At 61.5% G+C, this 19,169-nt stretch overlaps 3 protein-coding genes across 5 annotated transcripts; 1 reads left to right on the top strand and 2 right to left on the bottom strand.

The window, feature by feature from the left end:
* Positions 1 to 2,161: 2,161 nt before the first annotated feature.
* Positions 2,162 to 5,819, bottom strand: TMEM151A (transmembrane protein 151A; the record flags this gene model as incomplete). The annotated part of the gene is made up of 2 exons (XM_082626856.1): positions 2,162 to 3,493; positions 5,742 to 5,819. 2 exons carry the CDS (start codon positions 5,817 to 5,819, stop codon positions 2,162 to 2,164), a joined length of 1,410 nt encoding a protein of 469 aa, XP_082482982.1.
* A 2,631-nt stretch (positions 5,820 to 8,450) lies between these two features.
* Positions 8,451 to 12,586, top strand: YIF1A (Yip1 interacting factor homolog A, membrane trafficking protein). 2 transcript variants are annotated; one of them, XM_082628550.1, is made up of 8 exons: positions 8,451 to 8,650; positions 9,346 to 9,557; positions 9,722 to 9,826; positions 9,963 to 10,041; positions 11,366 to 11,423; positions 11,594 to 11,749; positions 12,197 to 12,290; positions 12,384 to 12,586. In XM_082628550.1, exons 1-8 carry the CDS (start codon positions 8,620 to 8,622, stop codon positions 12,528 to 12,530), a joined length of 882 nt encoding a protein of 293 aa, XP_082484676.1. In that variant the 5' UTR covers positions 8,451 to 8,619; the 3' UTR covers positions 12,531 to 12,586. The 2 variants fall into 2 exon arrangements, with proteins under 2 accessions (XP_082484676.1, XP_082484677.1); XM_082628551.1 differs by lacking the exon at positions 11,594 to 11,749.
* A 392-nt stretch (positions 12,587 to 12,978) lies between these two features.
* CNIH2 (cornichon family AMPA receptor auxiliary protein 2) lies at positions 12,979 to 18,844 on the bottom strand (the record flags this gene model as incomplete). Of its 2 annotated transcripts, none has more annotated exons than XM_082628139.1 (6): positions 12,979 to 13,625; positions 13,790 to 13,933; positions 14,035 to 14,147; positions 14,384 to 14,431; positions 14,866 to 14,934; positions 18,764 to 18,844. In XM_082628139.1, the coding sequence occupies 6 exons, from the start codon at positions 18,842 to 18,844 to the stop codon at positions 13,598 to 13,600; spliced, it is 483 nt and encodes a 160-aa protein (XP_082484265.1). In that variant the 3' UTR covers positions 12,979 to 13,597. The 2 variants fall into 2 exon arrangements, with proteins under 2 accessions (XP_082484265.1, XP_082484266.1); XM_082628140.1 differs by having other exon boundaries at positions 14,866 to 15,043; positions 18,764 to 18,819.
* Positions 18,845 to 19,169: the final 325 nt, after the last annotated feature.

Below are 19,169 nucleotides of genomic sequence, written 5' to 3' on the forward strand. Positions count from 1 at the left end.
GGTAGTGGGCTGATGCACAGGGAAAGCTCTGGTCTCTAACTCCACCCTCCCCATGTGGCCAGCAGGCAGCTGGAATTTTGCTAAAAATCCTAATATGCAGCCCTGAGCTTGTCACTTCCCTGCTCAACCACCTTCCAGGGCTCCAGTTTGCCCCAGTTTAAGGGCAATCCCCCAGTTAAGGGATTGGTGTTGAAGGCCTCAGCCACCTCCTCCACAGCTCTGCTTCCACCCTTGCTTCACGCCCTGCACCCAAGCCTTTGTGCAGGCAGCTCCCACCGCCCAGAGCACCCTTCGTCTTGTCTCTGCCTGGGGGAATCCCACTCATCCTCGTCACTCTTCTAGGGCCACCACTGGCCCTTATGGTGCCTTTGCATGGATTAGAAAAGGGCGCCCTTCATCCAAGTGGATGCGGCTTCATGCCAGGGCTTGAGGAGTGGCCCACAGGTGGGATTCCACCCACACTTGCCTCTTGCACAGTGAACACCCTGCACAGCTGTACAGGAAGATGTCACTTCCAAGGGCCGCTGGAGCTCCACCACTGGGGTAGGCCCTTCCTTTGCCCTCTTCCATCTTCAGACCCCATGCCCTGATTTGGGGCTGGCTGTTTCCAGCTTTGCGTCCTCTGACCTGCTCAGTGCCCATTCCCCCAGATCCATGACACCAACAGCCATCGGGGGAACTGAATTTGTGCCACAGGCTATACCTCTTTCTTCCCACTTTGGGGACCAGCCACACTCCCTTAGTCCTCAGCACACCCAGCAGCAGAATGGAAACCGCTGCTGGGCTGGAAGAGGGGCCACTTGGACAGTCTCTTAGAAGCGACCCAGACACCGGTCGGTCGGAGTCAGCTGCTCAGAGCAACCCAAATCTGAGTCTCAGAGACCCCAGGCCAGGCAGGGAGCTCACCCTCTCCTGGGGGTGCTGCAGCCCCACCCTGCATCCCCTCCCAGACCCAACATGGCCCATTGTGTTTGTTGTGGTGGCCTTGAACCCACCACCCAGGAATGCACGTGAGAAGACCTTCCATTTCATACCTTTTATTTTATCTGCATCTTCTCTGCCTCCTCCCTCCCCCACCGGCCCATGAGAGTGGGTGGAAGCCCCAGTTGGAAGGGAAGGGACTACTCTCTCCTCCCTGGGGGAGGGCTGGTGTCCCCTGGGCCAGGCCCCAGGGACAGGGGAAGCAGGGGCCTCCATGGCAGAGCAAGGGCATCGTCCAAGAGGCTGTGGCCGGGGCCGAGGCCCCTCGGATGCCCAGTAGCCCTGAGCCCCGTGGGTCATCAGGAAGGTAAAGAGCAGAGAAGTCAGGGGGCGATGAGAGGACACAGCCTGGAAGGCGTGTGCGCGGCTGACAGAGATGGACATGGACTTCTGGGGCCAGGAGCAGAGACCAGGGAATATGGAATTGAGATGGGGCCCTGGGAAGGAACCCCGGGTTACAGGGGTGACTGGATGTGCAGGGGAGGGTGGACCAGGGAACACAGGGGGCTGGGGTGGGACAGGGCTGTGCTCCAAGATCCAGGCTCCTGGTAGAGGGGCCGCGCCACAGAGTCTGATCAGGGACTGGCCCTGAGCAGAGGCCAGAGGGCAGGCAGGGACGGGCCTGTCAGGGAAGGAGGGTGGGGACTTTGGGAGGGTAGTGGGGCCGAGGCCGTGGTGCTGCCATAGCCGGGTCTTCAGGTTCATGGATGCCAGCCCAGCTGGACGGCCCCAAACCACCGATTTGTGCTTCTGGGTTGCTCGAGGGCCCCCGACGTGGCTTCAGCCATGCAGGGAAGAGTCCATAGGCAGCCCTCTGCTGCAGGCAACAGCTGTCCCCGGGACTCCTCCCCCAGCCCAGGTTTTCTGGAAACTTCCTTCCCTGCGCAGCCTGAGAGGCCCCCAGGCTAGATCGTCCGCCATCGCAGGGGGTGGGACGTGGTGGTGGTGGTGGTGGAGGGGAGCCATGCTGGGACGGTTCGTAGACCCAACCACGGTGGTGTCCCCCCGCCCCTAAAATGACCGTGGGTCCCTGCATGTTAGCCTGTCTAAGGGCTCCAACCCCACCCCATCCCTTGTGTGCTGGTCTGTCTTCCCTCCTGTTTTGGATAACAATTACTCAGGCATGGAAGCCCCGTGGTGGGATGGTGGGGAGAGGGTCAGTCTGGGGGCCGCGTGGGTCTCAGAGCGCACCCTGCCCGTCCCCCTGGCAGCCGCTGTCACCGTGGACGATGAGCACCGGGAAGTAAAGGGCGTCCTCGTAGCACGGTGGGCTTTCCAGGGGCTCCGTGTCCTCTCCACGACGCCCCAGCGGCCCCCCGCTTAGGCTTCGGAAGACCCCCGGTGTGGCGCGGCCCCCGGCTCCCAGCGAGAGGCGGCTGCGGCTAAAAGGCAGGCGGGGCCCGCTGGGCCGGGCGGGGGGCAGCGAGTTGCTGCTGACGGAGCGGCGGCAGCGCTGGCAGCCACGGAGGTAGGCGCCCGAGCTGGCGTCCATGACCACGGCCTCTGAGTAGCTGGGCACCAGCTGCCGGTTGGAGCAGATGTGCCACTCGAGCTCGGTGAAGTCCACCGTGGCCACACGGGAGAGCGGGGGCCCGCCAGGCCCGGCCCCGGGCGCGGGCGAGCTGGCGCCGAAGAGCTTCTCCACCTGGTAGTGCACGTGGGCCGTGCCGTAGGCCGCCACAACGCGCAGCGGCCAGGACAGCGTGGCCGCCGACACCAGCCAGAAGACCCAGGCGCGCGCGTACCACGGCGGGCTGCGAGGGTCGGCGAAGACCATGAGGGACTCGCGGAAGTCCACGTCCTTCAGGTGCATGCCCTCCCGGGCCTCCAGGTAGTCATCCAGGCCCTCGTTGGCGCTGAAGAAGCGGGCCCGCTGGGTGAGGTACGAGGCCTCGGCCTCGGCGCTGCCGAAGCTGAAGCACTTGGTGAAGCGCAGCCGCGTGGCCGCGTGGTCGGCCAGGCCCACAAGCTCCTTGGAGACGTCGCGGACGCCGTGGGCCGAGTAGTCGAACTCGCCCCGAGCCGAGCGGCTGTCGGCCCTCTCGTGGTAGACCTGTGTGGTGGTGTAGGCGTCGCCGTTGCGGTAGCGGGTGATCTGGCGGGTACGCCGCACGTAGTGGTAGCTGGTGGCCTTCCACCAGACGCAGGGCGGCGCCTGCTGCAGCCGGCGGATCAGGGCGAGCACGGTGTTGGCGTCGGTGCGCGGCGCCTGGCAAGAGCGCACGTGACAGTGCCAGCACTCGGCCAGGTAGAGGAGGTAGAGGAGGGAGACAAAGGCCAGTGGGATGTACAGGTAGCCATCCGAGCAGGGGCTGGCTGGGTAGGTGGGTGGCGGGCCCCCAGCCCCCTGGGCCAGGGCCGCCTCGGGCCCCAGCACCAGCCGTGGCACCGTGGCCAGGCGACACCAGGCCACCACGGCGCCGCAGGCGTGGATGAGCAGCGTGAGAAGCAGGCACTTCCAGTGCGACTCGCGACACAGGGAGCTCCCCAGGGACTGTTTCAGGGGCCGCTGCTGCAGAGAGAGGGGAGGCGTGGGTCAGCCCGCGGCCGTCAGCTGTGCCTGCTGCTCTGCGGAAGCCCCTTGAAGGAGGTGGTGCTGTGTCCCCGCTTTACAGAGGAGGAAACTGAGGCTCTGAGGGACGGGGCAACTTGCTCCAGGCCTCACCCTTCTAGCCAACTGACAGTCGAGCAGCAGGGCTCAAACCCAGGCCTCTCTGCCGCAAGCCTATCCTCCACTGTGCCCTGTCATCTCTCAGTCAGGGGCATGTAGGACAAAACAGACCCATCTCTGCCCAAAGAGGAGAGGACCCCCCTCTCCCCCACGACTGGCCACTGAGAAAACTGAGCTCTGGTCCTGACTTTGCTCCCGATTTGCTGTGTGATCGTGGCCATATCCCTGCCCTCTCTGGGCACTGATTCCTGGACCTGGTGGTGTGGGAAGCCAGGGTGGCAGGGGTCCTAGGGGTGAAGAGCATGGGCTTAGGAGCCCAGGATTGGCTGCTGGCTCCGCCACTCACTGTATGACTTGGGCAGTTCCCTCATCCTCTCTGGACCTCAACTTCCTCCTCTGTAAACTGGGGTTGTTGTGAGGATTCAACGAGACCATAATGTGTGAAGATTTTAGCACAGGGTCTGGCCATGGGAATAAATACTATTACCGTTACCCCGCAACTCCCTCTGGTCCCTTGGTCTCGCTAGAGACAGCAGGAGACTTGGGCGAGGCTTTCAAGTAAAGGAGAAAGAGGAAGAGAGGGAGAGGTGTGAGTCTGGGCGGTGGGGGTGGGGGGAGCAGATGGAGTGCCGTCCTCCACTCCCCATCTGTGCTGAGGGGGGGCGGGACACAGCTGCTGGGCAGCAGGGACCACTCCCTGGCCCGGGCTGCCAGCCTGGCTCCCGCCTCATCCCCAGGTGCCTAAGGAGAGAGAAGGGGGAAGAGAGAAGGGGTGAAAAGGGGGAGAAGGAAGACGTGGTCTGGAGGAAGCAGCGGGGTGGGGGGTGGGGTTAAGGGGCCACCTTTTCCCCCACAGTCCCACCCCCACCAGGCTGTGAGAAACCCAGGAGGAGAGGAACTGTCCCCACCCCAGCCCAGAGCAGCCGCCCACCACAGAGGCATACCACTACCCTGACCTGCGGGGCCAGTGGGATGCACCTAACCTCATCCGCGACCCCCACCCCACCCCACCCCAAGTTCACGGAAGAACCCCCCACCGGGAATGTGACCTCTGCCTGTCTATCCAGTACGCAGCAGACCCTCACCAGAGCCCAGGGCGCAACCCCCCTCCCCCACTGTAACTTGGCACACAGGTGCACACGCATCCCCTCCCCCAACCCACCCACTACAGGACACACAGATGCACATAAATGTTACACATTCACTGAAGCGCAGGGACACGGCAGCCCCTTACCTACCACGGTGCACATGCCCCTACCCCTACTGCGACCTGACACCCACACCCTACAGACTCTACCGGGAGAGACCCACACACCGCAGGACGAGACACTCACATGCACTCACACGTGAGCATTTCACCCAAGCCAAGGGACCCACCAGACCCTCGCCTGACTATAGGGCGCGTATATCCCATTCAAGGTGTGCGGAGCACGCACTGACATTCACACACCCACAAGCACCCTCTGTCCACCGAAACACACACAGAGATCTACTCACCACCCACCACCCCCAACACCCCACACTGGGCCCTACAGCCCTGCAGACCCTCTTCCTGGCTAGGACTGAGGAGGGGCCATTCTGAGGGTCCCAACCAGCAGGATGGGCCCTGGGGCCTCACCTCAGGGAGAGGGAGAAGGGGTACCAGAGGCCACCTCCCTCCCTCTTTCCCCTCCTCCCTCTGCTCCCCGCTCCCCGAGTCCCCGCTACCGCTGCTGCATTGCAGTCGCCGCCCAGGCACCTCGTGAGTGCCTGGGGGCCTGACCCCGGGGCTCTGGGGGTGAGGGGCAGCGCTGCAGAATGGGGCCGCGCAGGGGCCAGGTGCTGACGTCACAGGAAGGCGAGGCGGGATGAGGGGGCGTCGGGGGCGGGAGTTGCCCCCATACCCCTTCCCAGCCAACCCCACTCCTACCCCTACGTGGGCCCCTAGGTCCCAGGACCTCTTGCAGGACGCAGGCTACCCCAGTGACGTCATTGGCCACAGGGTCTCCGGACTTCCCTCCTCAGCCCCCGCCTCGGGGGTCGCCCCTTCCCTTGTCCCCCTCTTCCCGCTCCAGCCCCGGCTCCGGCCCCCACCACACAGAGCCGGTACCTCCTCCCGCAGCGGCTCGCCGTCCGGGATGAGCGCGGGCACCTCCCCGCCGTCGCCGCCACCGCCGCCCTCGGGCATGGTGTCCTGGCTGCTTGGGCGGCCCCCGCCTGGGCCCGGGGCATGATAGGGGGGAGCGCGGAGGGCTGCGGCGCGGCCCCAGTGGGCGTCCGCTCGGCTCAGTGGCCGCGGAGGGAGTGCGCGGAGATAGAGCCTGAGCGCGGCGGAGGCGTTGGCAGCCGCGGTGCCCGGCGCCCCGCCCTCCGCTGACCCCGCCCCCGCGGCACCCTCTGCGCCGCCGGCAGCGCCTGGCACCGCGGGTGCTGCCCCCGCCCCTGAGAAGCCCAGGCTGGGCGGACGGACGCCTGGGTTCCCTTCCTGCCGCGATCGAGCTTGCGACCTTGGACGAGTCCTTGCTCTCTGGGGCCTGAGCCTCCCTTGCTGTAAAATGAATCTCGAAGAGAGTGGGTACCCGCGGGGTCCTATCTCTGAGTAGGCCCAGGCCTGAGCTCACCCAGACCCCACCCCTGAAGCCTCGCTTGTGGTGGTGGAGGGGGCAGTTACAGCCCTGAAGGCTGTGGTGAGCCTCGTTAGCTGGACAGAGGAGCTGGGCTCCACTTAGAGCAGGCAAGCAGGAGGCCAGGACACCCGGGGCCCTAGGCTTTGTGATCTTGAGTTGGCACCCTTCACCCCCAACCTCAATTTTCCCACCGGAGAAATGGGGATGGAAAGGTGCTGGATTCAATGCACATTCATCATGCTGTACAGGCGAGTGGGATTTGTCCCACATGAGAGGACCCCCTCCCAGGTACTGGTGGCCCCAGTGCTGCTCTCTGACCCTCAGGGGCCTCAGACCTTCACATCTGCCCCTGGGCCAGGGCCTAGCCCCCAAGGTAGACAATCAGTTGGTGGGACATAGGGAGCTGCAAATGCTAGGTGGGGTTTGTTTTGTGAATTTTTTTTCCCCAAAGAGCAACTCAAAGACCATTCTGTTCAACACCCCTACCCATTTAAAGATGAAGTAACCGAAACGGTAGAGAGAAAAAAGGACTGAACCAGAGTTTCATCCATTAAAAAAAAAAATTATTAGGCGCAGATGTTTATTAGGTGTCTTCTATATGCAAGTACTGTGAAGCATTCACAAGCATCGTGAAGACAAGTGTAGAAGTGGAGAATGACACAGGCCCTGTCCTCATGGAATTTACATCCAGGGCAAACTACTGCACCCAGAGGGAGCCTAAAGCCTGGCCTCCGGCCTCCGTCCCAAGCCAGGACTCTTCCCTCTGTCTCTCTGAGAGGCACAAGTTGAACTGACTCTTAAAGGATAATTAGGTTTCGGACAAGTGGATATGAGGGCATCCCAGGTGGAGGGGACTTCTGGGCAAAGGCACTGCAACTGGACCACGTGGATTGAGTTCGGAGAGCAGGAAGGTCACCTGGTGTAACTGGACACTGGGTAGCTAACTAGAGGGAGGTCGAAGAGGACCTGATCTTGCTCTGTAGAAAGTGGTGGCTGGAGGTCTGTGTGAAGGGAGGCCCCGAAGACTGTCTCCGGGGAAGGTGGGAATGAGAGAAAGGTGGAGAGAAAGGAGCCCCTGAGGTCATGAGTGAGCCTTGGGGGTCTCACTTCGAGATGACTGAAGGGCTGGCAATGACTCAGGAGTTGCAACCACAGCTTCAGGAGGCGAATCGGCACACCTCCACCCACAAATCATCTGGAGCACGGGAGAGTCGACGCGACAAGCCTGGTGCAGGATCCTATCCCAACTATTACCACCCAATTTACTACCACCGAATTTCTGGGACTTCAGACCCGGACCTCGGTTTTTCAATACATGTAGAGAGAGAGAGAGAGAGAGAGAGACAGAGACAGAGAGAGAGACAGAGACAGAGAGAGAGAGAGACAGAGAGAGAGAGAGAGAGAGTGTGTGTGTGAGAGAGTGTGTGTGAGAGTGTGTGTGAGAGTGTGAGTGTGTGTGAGAGTGTGAGAGTGTGTGTGTGAGTGTGTGTGAGAGTGTGTGTGTGCGTGTGCGTGTGTGTGTGTGTGTGTGTGTGTAGAGCCCAGGCCCTCGGAGCCTGCAGGATGGCGGCAGTGGCGGTAGGGAATTTCAGCACCAGACAGCGGACAGCACCCGCGCGGAAACGAGTGGTGGGAGGCGGGAGGAGGAGTCAGCATCCCGGAGCTCGCTGGGCTGCGCAGTCACTGCTCGGCCCGGGCTCCTACCAGCACCTCACCCCACCCCCGCCCCGGCTGCCCGGGCTCCGCGCCAGTACTGGGGGAAGTATGGAGGACGGGGAAGGAAAGCTAGCATTGAGAAGGAGGGGAAAGAGCCCCGAGGGATAGGGCTTGGTCATAGCCCCACCGTCCCACTCCCTCTTGGAGTACGTCCCGCGAGCGAAACTTCATTCCCGGACTCCAGCCCCCGCCAGCCTCCGCCGGGTCTCCTGCTGTAGTCGTGGCAGGTAGAGCGTCAAGTGCTCCAGTGCGCAGGCGCGGAAATACTTCTCAACCTCCTCCTACCTTGACCCTTCTATTGGCTGCTCCGCCGCGAACTAACAACCGCACTATCCAATCCGAGAGCGCCTCAAGTTGCTCCGCCTATTCCCCCCGCCCGGAAGTTGGTTACTGCCGAATCCGCTTCGGCGAGGGCACGCCAGTAACCAATTGGGAGAGGGGATGGGCGAGCCGGCGCCGCCGAGGAGCCAATGGCAGGCGGCAGAGGATGACGCTGAGGACATGCTGCTGTCGTCGGACAAGACGGGGACGTGTCTGGCTGCTCGGTAACCTCGGTCGGTTCCCAAGAAACGAAGCAGCTGCCTCACTAGTATTCGTACCACGAGGCGACGCAGCGGGCCCTCGGAAAGAGCGAGCGTCGGGGCCATGGCTTATCACTCGGGCTACGGAGCCCACGGTGCGTGGGGCGTGGGGTGGGCGGGGGCGCGGGCCGATCGGCCCGAGGAGTGTCGGCTGCGCGGCCCGCTCACCCTGAGGGAGAGGGGCGGCCGTGACTGCTGCCCAGGGCGGCGAATGTCATTCGGATTCCTGACCCGTGAGACTGTGCAACGCGCCCTGGACTTCGCCCTCTCGGCCCAAACCTGAGATCAGATCGGGCGGTGGTGACAGCACTGCTGGGATCCCCGTGCCCGACTCGGGCATGAATGGGGTTTGCCTCCCAAACTTCCTTTCCCTGTCATGACCCTGGTAGGGTTTCTCACCACTGCCCAGGGCCTCCGCGTACCCAGCCGTCGCCTTTCCCACCCTTGTTCACGCGGGGATTCCCTGCCAATTGTCTTCACCTAGCAAACTCAGTCTCCAAGTCTCAGTTCAGAAATCAGTCCCCTTGAGGAGGCCCCCAGGAACCCTCAGACGGGCAACCACTTCCAGGGGCTGCCTCAGCTCTTTCTTTGCCCACATTTAGCACCTCTCCAAAAGGATCCCTCATCAAAGTTCTTCCTGGGTCAGCTACTCCTCGTCCAGCTAGTTTCCCTCACTGATTGCTTGGTGCTCCCAGGACCCATACAGGGCTGCCCAGCCTGGGGAAGGGGCAGTGGTTTGGGCTCATGCTTGGTATTCCTGTCACCTACTCTGGTACCTACAAACCCACAGGCTCCAAGCACAGGGCCCGGGCAGCTCCGGATCCCCCTCCTCTCTTCGATGACACAAGCGGTGGTTACTCCAGCCAGCCGGGGGGATACCCAGCCCCAGGAGCCGACGTGGCCTTCAATGTCAACCACTTGATTGGGGACCCAGTGGCCAACATGGCTATGGCCTATGGCGGCTCCATCGCATCCCATGGGAAGGACATGGTGCACAAGGAGGTGTGGCCCACCCCCAGGGCAAGGGTGGCAGGATTTCTGGCCAGGGCTGGGGCATCACGGGATCCCACCTAATCCTCACAGCAGCCCTCAGGGAAGGAGCACATAGAGGAGCACCCTGAGGTTTGGGGTACAGCTTGCCCACAGCCTCCTCTCTCCCCTCCCAGCTGCACCGTTTTGTGTCTGTGAACAAACTCAAGTATTTTTTCGCTGTGGACACAGCCTATGTGGCCAAGAAGCTAGGGCTACTGGTCTTCCCCTACACACACCAGGTGAGCTGCCTACCAGCTGAGCTGGTGGACCCCCTTGCCTCCCTCACCCTGCCCCAGAGTCTGGCCCCCAGATCTCAACCCCCTTCTTTCCTCTCTTGTCTTTTCCTCCTAACCTGGCTGCTGCTGCCACCACCAGCACTGGGAAGTACAGTACAGTCGTGATGTGCCTTTGCCCCCGCGGCAAGACCTCAACGCCCCCGACCTGTATATCCCCAGTGAGTCTTTGACCTGGGCTAGGAGTTATGGGGGGACTTGTGCCTTGAGGCGCCAACGAGAAGAGAGAGGCTCATGTGTTGGTTCAGCTTCTGCTCTTGGTGCTTTTGTGTGTGGCTTTTGTGGTGTCCCTAGATGCCAGGTAGACCAGGTAGGCAGAGGGGGGTGACCAGTAAGCAGCTTCCTGGGTGTGCTCTCAGGGTACTCCCTTTTGAGACCTTCCTGCCACTTGACTTAGACCATGTCCCTCCCCAGCCTGGAGCCTTGGGTTTAGACCTGGCCCTGCAACTTCCAGCTGTGGGACCTCAGGTGGCTACTTTCATGCTCCTGAAAAACTGGAACAACAACAGTTCCTACCACAGAGGACTGTTGTGGAAATTCAGCGAAGGGATGTGTGTGCTCAGCCAGCACGTGGCACACAGGAAGCACGCAGTAAATATTAGCTGTTATCACTGTTATTACTTGTCCTCCAAGGCCTGCCTCAGTATCCCCTTCTTTGAGGAGGTGGTCACTCCCTTCTGGGTTCCCACAACTGCCTGTCTACATGGCGTGGGTCAGGCCGCCCACACTGTGCAGTGGCTGGCAGACTCTGCATCTGACTTCTCTCTGTCCTGGGGCCTGCACAAGGCGAGGCCCCTGGTGGACACGCTGGAGGAGGGGTGAGTATGCCCGGGCCAGCCCTCAGAAGGGCTACCAGGAGGGCAGCCAAACAGCCCAGTTGCCCTGGGAGAGACACAGGTTCTTCTTCCCCCCTTCATTTTGTTTCCCTCTCATAGTCACTGTGTAAGGCAGGAACTGCCATCCCTGTTTTACACGTTGAAGCCAAGGCTCGGAGAGAGTTGAGTATCTTTGAGGATACACAGCTTATAGGTGGTAGAGTTGGTTTGCTGTCTCCAGACACTGTGCCCTCTTGTGGGCACATCAGTTCTGGTGCTTGAAGGGGGCAGAGGACAGGACTGAGAAGTTGAAATTGCTGTGAAAACCCAGCTGCCGTCTGAGCTTTTGTGAAAATAGCAGAGGTGACTCTGGCCTGTGATGTAGTTTCTGAGACACAGCAGGAAACTTTGGTGAGTTTCCTAGTACAGGGACGGGGAAGGAGGTGGCTTCGTGGTCCTGAGAGAAGGGTCAGGTAGCATTCACACAGTGGGAGAGGGCTGAGCAGGAAAAGGCATCCCAGGCAGGGCACTGGGGAGCTGAGCGTGGAGGTCGAGCGTGTTGGGATATGCAGGGAAGGAAGTACGGCGGTGTCAGTGGCTCTGAATACCTAATGGGGGGTGGCTCTGGCTGAGGAAACCAGGCTGATGGCATCTCTCTGGCTCTTGGCAGCAATGGCCTTCATCACCTACGTGCTGCTGGCTGGGATGGCGCTGGGCATTCAGAAAAGGTCAGTGCCAACCCCTTCCCCATTCCCACCACTTCCCCACTCCTGACTCCTCCTCTCACCTCCCTAGGGGATTTGTGCCAGCTCCCAAGTCCACCCGTGCCCCCAGTCTTGCACCTGCCACGGGATGGCTGGTTTGGGGCTCCCCTCACCCCACCCCCACACGGCCACAGGTTCTCCCCAGAGGTGCTGGGCCTGTGTGCAAGCACGGCACTGGTGTGGGTTGTGATGGAGGTGCTAGCTCTGCTCCTGGGCTTCTACCTGGCCACCGTGCGCAGCGACCTGAGCACCTTCCACCTGCTGGCCTACAGCGGCTACAAATATGTGGGGTGAGCACCTGTGGGCCGAGCGGGAGGCTCGCCTGGGTCGGGGGTGCCTACCGCTCTGGGTTCCCGGCCTGCATAGCTACAGCCTCGAACTGTGACCCTGGACCCCCTCTAGCTCCTCTACTAGAGGGAGCACCTGTTTTCAGCAGCCTCCTCAGGGACGGCTCAGTGTTGCTCAGGAGGTCAGGAGTGTGTTGAGAGTCACCCTGGGAGCACAGGGGAGAGGGGTGAGCTGGGGTAGTGAAGGGGGTCTCAGCTCCAGGTCCTAGGGCTGAGTCCTGGCCCTCCCAATTCATTTGGAGTCTAGGTCCCTGGGGGGACAGGCTGGGGGTAAAGGGCCCTGGTGATGGTAGGTGGGGTCTAGGCTGGGCTCTGGGGCAGTCTCAGGCCTGGACCCTTGGGAGGTCTCCAGCCTTCTCTTCCTCCCTCCCCCACCCCTGCCCGCTGCAGGATGATCCTCAGTGTTCTCACGGGCCTGCTCTTCGGCAGCGATGGCTACTACGTGGCGCTGGCCTGGACTTCATCCGCGCTGATGTACTTCATCGTGAGTCTGGGGCTGGCTCCTCTTCTCCTGGGGTCGGAGCTGGGGACAAGCTTCCCCTTCCCGGCCCAGCTTCAGCTCTCTCCTTTATTCCAGGCGCGCTCTTTGCAAACAGCAGCGCTGGGCCCCGACAGCATGGGGGGCCCGGCCCCCCGGCAACGTCTCCAGCTCTACCTGACTCTGGGAGCTGCAGCCTTTCAGCCCCTCATGATATACTGGCTGACCTTCCACCTGGTCCGGTGACCCCCGGTCCCCACTGGCACTGATTTTTCCATACATTGAAGATTTGGTTTCCTTGATTTCGTTTGAGCCTTGTTTCTGGGGCTTATGGGGGGATTTGCCAACACTTCTGGGCCTTTGCATTGCCCAGGGGACCAGGCTTGGGCTTTCTCGAAGGAGGGGGATCCAGGGAGGGCTCCCTGGAGTTGGTGGCCTTGATACTGCCTCGGAAGGCAGATGGAAGTGTTTCAGCAGAAATAGTTGTTTATCTGTGGCTGAGAAAGTGAGAATGGAAGTGGGCAGCTGCTAAGGAGACCTCAAAGGCCTCTGATCCATCTGAGGAGGTCGCTAGTGGGGTCTGTAGGCCAGTGGCTTGAGGCCAGCTGTGCTAAGGATTTAGCTCAGGACTGCCCCCTATGCAGTCCCTTTCCCCCCATCTCCTCTTTAAGCATTTTAGGAGCAGAACTGGGGCCCACGTGTTTGCAGTAGTTTATTCATATTTTGTCACAAATGGCCGGGGAGGGGGTGCTGGACTCCTCCAGGCAACATAGAAAATAGGTCCAAGAGACAGGGTGGCTGGGGTTGGGGCAAGGGGGGACAGGGAGGGGTCTGGAGAGAAAGCCTGGGGGAGGGGGGAGGGCAGACTAGGGGTGGGACTGCCCCCCTGCTGAGCCTGCTCATTCCCGGTGTGGGTACCGCCCCACCTGCAGGGGGAGCCCCAGGGCGGGGGGGGGGGTGGAGGGGGCGGCCCAGAACTTCCAGGGTCAAGCCCTGCCCCGTGGCAGGGCCTAGGTGCCCTCTGAAGTGGACAAGGCCGGAGGTGCCGCCCCTTCCAGGACTGACTGCCATGCCCACAGGCTGGCAGAGGAGCTCCTGCCCCTATTTAGAGCTCTGCCCAGCCCTAGAACAAGGGGAGGGGGCTCTGAAGGCGGGAAGTCCCCGCAGCAGCAGTTTGGGGGTGGGGGAGAGGAGGCTGGGGGCACCAGTGCCCCCTCCCTCCCCAGGGCTGAGGCCTCTGCGGCCCAGGGGCAGGGCTGGGGGTGCACAGGCGTCCGGTCCGTTCTGGGCTCGCTCCCTGGCCGGCTTCCCCCTTAGAAACTCACCAACGTATAAACCATACTGTGGGAAGACAAGGCAGTGAGCCAAGTCGCGAGCATGCCCGCTGCTGGCCACCAGCCCTGTCGCGCCCTAGGTTGCCCTCAGTCATCAAGGGCAAAGGGCAGGAACTTGGGGCCCAGCCATTCCTGGGATTGGACTTCTGACCGCTATGGGCAGGACCTCACCTGTACAGGTAATAGAAGAAGGAGAGCAGGTAGAAGGCGAGTTTGCACCAGGACTCCTTCTGGCAGTAGTTGAGGATGTCAGCATTCATGATGGAGACCGCGTCATACATGACCTCAGAGCCATCCGCAGGACGGTGGAAGTACCTGGGGGGAGGGAGGGGCCTGAGTGCCCACCCTCAAGGCTCCTACCCACATCCTGCCCCGCTCTCCCATCTCACCCTCCCGAAGGCAGCTGCTACCCTCACCTCCAGAGGTGGTAGAAGAGGAGGGGGATGTTGAGGCCCAGGGTCACCCACTCTGCTGCACACAGAAACATCAGACAGAAGAGGCCGTGGATGGAGTATTCTGGGACCACCAGCTGGGGAGTGAGGGTGAGAGGTCAGCGGCCAGGTGCTAGGACAGATCCAGGCTTCAAGGGCACTTGGGAGGTGCCCACCCACCATCACCTCTGGGGACTGAAAGGGCTTCTAGCCTCCCACTCCCTCCCACGTGGCAGAGCAGATCAGACAGGCCGCAGAGGGGGAAGGCCCGGCTCTGGGTTACAGTGGCGCTGAGCTCGGCTAGGAGCCTCCTGCCCCTAGCCCTGACACTGACCTTCCTCAGGAGGCAGCAGATGCGTTCGATGTTTTTTAAACGCTCGCGCTGTAGGGAGAGAGAGGAAAAGACCGCAATGGTGGAGGTGAAGGAGCGGGCACTGGGGGCGCCCCGCCACCCTCCCACGCCCCTCCACTCCCTGCACGTGGCCGCCAGGGGGCGCCAGAGCAGGCTCTGCGGCGTTTCCGGCGGCGCGGCAGGAAAGCAGCCGCGCCGTCTCCATAGCGACCGTCACCATGGAGGGATCTTCACCCGCGTCTCCATAGCAACGGCCCAGAGCCTGGCAACGGCTGCCCCGCCAGGAGGAACCCGAGCCCTGAGCCGGAGCCAGGTGTTTGCTGGGGGCGGGGACAAGGCAGAGGAAGGGGCACGGCCACCGTCCCCTCTACCTCCGTCTTCCTGTCCCCCCGCCGTCCTCCACCCGCGACACATGGCAAGACAGACGGACGGACACACCTCGGCACAGCACATGTATCACTTACTGCCCGCGCTGGGTTCCCCTGGTCGATGGGGTTCTTGAAGTCGGTCCGCAGCTCGTCAAAGGCTATGATCTGGGGGAGGGGCGTGTGCCCGTCAGGGTTGGGGCAGCAGCTTATGGCCCCCCACGCATTCTTCTGTGGCATAAGATTCACACATGGGGATCGGACCAGATGGGACGTGCTGCAAAGGTGGAGAAACTGAGGCCCAGAGAGGGGTGGGGCCTGGCCCAAGGTCACACAACAATTTGGAATGGAACTCTAGTGTGCTGATGCCCAGTTCAGGGCATGTCCACTACACCTCCATCCAAAACATCCCAAGAGATAGTGTCTTCTCCGCTGGGCCCTGTGCTGAACACTGGGGTCCCAGAAGCCTGGGACACAGCCCCTACCCGGGAGGAACCCCAGACTTGGGAGAAAAACTGTGAACTACATCCAGGGTGATCAGGGCTGTGGAGTGCAGGAAGAACCTGGGTTGGGTGCCTGATCCAGTGTGGGGTGGGGATGGGGAATTCAGGCTGGACTCTTGAGTAGGTGTTTGTCTGGTGAACGAATGCGGGAAAGGCAGTCTGAACAGCAGGAACAGTAGGTACAAAGGCAGAGGGTTGAAAGAACAAGGAACATTTAGGAAGCCTGCAGGTTCTATATGGCTAAAGTGAAAGCGTGAGGCGAGCGGGAAGAAAGACGGGAATGGTGAAAGATGGGCTGGAGAGGTCAGCAGCGCCAGACATGGGTGCCTTGTGAGGCAGGACCAGATGTTTGGACTTCAACAAAGAAGTAAAGGGGAGCCATCGAGGGGTATAAAGCAGCAAAGCGGGGTGGTTAGGATGATGTTTTAGGGTTGACCGAACAGGAAGCACAAACTGGCTAACGGTCCCAGCCAAGACATACATGATGCTTCCTCCATGCCAACGGGCTTTATGTTTGTTAACTCGTTTGATGCTTGCAACAACCTGATGACGTAGGTGCTAGTATTATCACTTCCGTTTTGCAGATGAGGAAACAGATAGATTAAATGACTTGTCCAAGGCCACATAGCTAGTTAGTGGCAAGCCAGGTTTCTAAACCCGTTAGATTCCAGAGTTAAAATTTTAACCACTTTACTACACTCAGGCCAGACCAGTCAGGGGACTATTGGAGTGTTGCGGCTGGGGCTTGGGGGGGGAGGTGTGGTGATCTGAGTGAAGAGAGGGACAGTGGGGATGGAGAGGTGGGGATGGATTCCAGAGCTATTTAGAAGCCAGAAGCCAGAGGGCTTGAATGGCGGTGAAGTGGAGGCAAAGGGGCCCAAGGTGACTTTGGGTGTTGGGGCATCTGGTGGACGGCACTGTCCTCACTGGGATGGGAAACACTTGGGGGGAGCAGGTGTTTGAGAGGATGATGGGGCAGACCTGGGGGGAGCTGGCATGGGAGGAAGGCTGGCAGAGCAGCCTTCTGGAGTCCCCTCCCCTGAGCACCAGCCCTAGGATGAGGCAGCGGGCCCACCACCCCCAAGCATCCCGGACCCCTTAAGGCTCGAAGGGAGAGAACACGGGCTTCCTGGAGGGAGCTGGGGCCATCTGGAGCAGCCCCACCAACTCCCCATTGACTCTGGGCAGCCGCCTGCCTGTCAGGCACAGCAACAGGGTCCAGCAGGGAGCGGAAGGGTGCCGTCTGTCTGTCCCAGAGCTGGCACCACCAGCAGGCGGCGAGTGTTGCACCTCCCACCCCCCCAGGCTGCCTGGCGCTGACTCAGCCCCCTGGAACAAACAATCCCCCACGGTGACAGCAGACACGCGTCACTCCCCACCAGGGTTGCCTAGCGACCAGTGGGGCCTAGGCTCAGGGTCTGTGGTGGGATCTGGGGTCCTGCCCTGGAAGGTTCTATCTAGTTCTTACCAATTTGGATTGAGGACCACACCTCCTCTCCCCACCCGCACACCCCTTGGCAAGCCTTGCTCTGGGCTTATATACACTCTGCTGTATATACAACAAGCCCACTTTACCGATGAGGAAACAGACTCAGGACAAGAGACTTGCTATGATCGTCCAGCTAAACAGCTGAGGGAACACAGTGCCTGACACGTAGTCGGTACTCAATGAGTATTTTTTTTGAGAGCACTTGGGCCCTGTCTCCCAGCCTGGGAGCCCCAGAAGGGCGAAGCCTGAGTCTTATTCATCCTTGTCTCTCCCAAAGCCGCCCAGAGCCTGGTTCTCAGGAGCATCGACACAGGTGTGTTGGATGGAGGTCTGCTCTGAGCATCCCCTGAGGACAGGGACCCCCACAGAGGCTGTTGGAGGCCTCTGGGTGGGGAGGGGCCCAAAAAGGGGCTTCTTGAATTCCAGGAGCCTTCCCCCCAGGAGCTGGTTAGCTCTGTGTGCCCAGCCCGTGACTCTCAATTCCTTCCAGTCCTCAGGACTCCAGCCCTCCTGCCACCACCCCACAGGATTGTCCAAGGCCCTGGGATGAGGCAGGAGGCTCAGAGAGACCAAGATGGACCTAGGGGAGATGGAGGAAGGGAAAGAGAAACAGAGAAGGGGGCAGAGAAAAGAAAAAGCAACTGAGAGACCCAAAAAGAGAGAGGGCTGCAGATGGGGTGTGTGTGTCTGAAGGTGTCTATGGGGGCTCACTCCTCACACAGAAGGGGCGCAGTCAGAGTCCATGGAATCCTGATGTAAAAGAGACAGACAGCAAGGGGACAGCAGGGGATGATGAAGGGAGAGACTGATCAAGGGCCAGGGAGGACCACGGAGCAGGAAGGCAGCAGGTCCCAGGAAAAGAAAGGAGTGATGAAGTGGGAAGACCAAGAAAGAAGCAGGTGAGGCAATGGGGAGGAAGAGGAAGGAAGCGGGTACAGAGAGACCGGTGGGGGATAACGCGATGATCAGGGAGGTGTGTGCTGGACGTACAAGCAGAGGATGCTGAGCTGAGAGGGCCAGGGCCAAGATGCACAGGCCGTGTGGAGGGGATAGGGTGGTGGCTGAAACCTCAGGGGACATAGGAGAAGAGAGGGCAGTAAAGGGGGTGGGGGGCAAGGGTCCCAAAAAATAAGCTGGAGGCTGATTGATAGCTCTGTAGTGAGTAGTAGGGAGACAGGCAGGGGACCACTGAGAAGGCCCCAGAGAGTGGGGGAGAGGGACCCTCTCTAAAGGTAGGCAGTCAGGATAAGGGATGAGAAATGGACGTTTTGAAGAACCAGGTGTGAGGCAAGGCTGGAGAGAGAGACAGACCAAAGGAAACAGGAGACAAAGAGGAAAGTGGGGGCAGGAAGAGGAGGAAAGCTGGAAAGTGGGGAGGAAACCTAGTGGGGGGGAAGCCCGAACAGGAGGGGGTAGGGAAACCCAAGGTGAGCTGGTGGCCGGGGTTAGGTCTCTGGGGCTGCTTAGAGCCAATCACTGCTGGGTCAGGGAGTGGGGGTGGGGGGCGGGAATGGAAAGGGTTAATGGGCTCTGCGGTCTGTGGGTCCTGTAAACAGATGCAGTTGCCATAGCAACTGGCTCCATCACTCTGGCTGGAAAAACCCACAAAGGGGGTGGGGAGAGTAGACAGACAAACTGCCCGACGGACAAACGGGGGCGACTAGATGGCGGGGGTTGGGGGGTGGGGAAATAGGAGGGAAAGGAACAAGAATCCCAGAATTCCGCCCCACACCCCAAGGCTGCCATGGGGCAGGGGAGGGGGGTCAGAGACCGACTGACATACCCACAGACAGTCGGGGGCGGCGGAGAAAGGGGGGGGCCCGGGAAGGAAGCCGATGATGGGGGTGTTTATGGGGCGAACAGTAGCCGACTGATGGGGGATAGCGGAGAGGAGGCTCCAAGTTTCTCCGGGCCCTGAGACCATCCGTCCGTCCCCCTCCTGCTCCCAGCGCCCCCTGCCCCCACTCCGACCCCAGCCCCAGCCCCAGCCCCAGCCCGGCCTTACGTGCCAGATGACAAAGAAGATGAGAGAGGCGCACAGCACCAGGGTGAGCATGTAGCAGAACGCGGCGAAGGTGAACGCCATGGCCCCCGCGCCGGGCGGCGGCCCGGGGGGCGCCAGCGCGGGGCCCGGGCGCAAGGGGACGCCCCCCCGGCCCGCGCTTAGGGCCGGCCGGGCATGGCCCGCAGGGCTCGGGCGCGGGCTCGGGGGACGCGGCCGGCGCGGCCGGGCTCGGGGCCGCGGGGCCGTGGGGCGCGGGCCGGTGGGCTCGGGGGGCGCGTCCGCTGCCGGCTGCCCGGGCCCCAATCGCTCATCCTGCGATCCCTCGCCCGCGGCTCCCTCGCTCTCCAGCCCGCGAAGCCGGCGGGGCGGAGCCGGGGGCGGGGCCGCCGTGCGAGCAGCCTCGGGC

The sequence above is a fragment of the Mesoplodon mirus genome (assembly GCF_964341445.2).
Source record: "Mesoplodon mirus genome assembly, chromosome: 7".
Taxonomy (NCBI): domain Eukaryota; kingdom Metazoa; phylum Chordata; class Mammalia; order Artiodactyla; family Ziphiidae; genus Mesoplodon; species Mesoplodon mirus.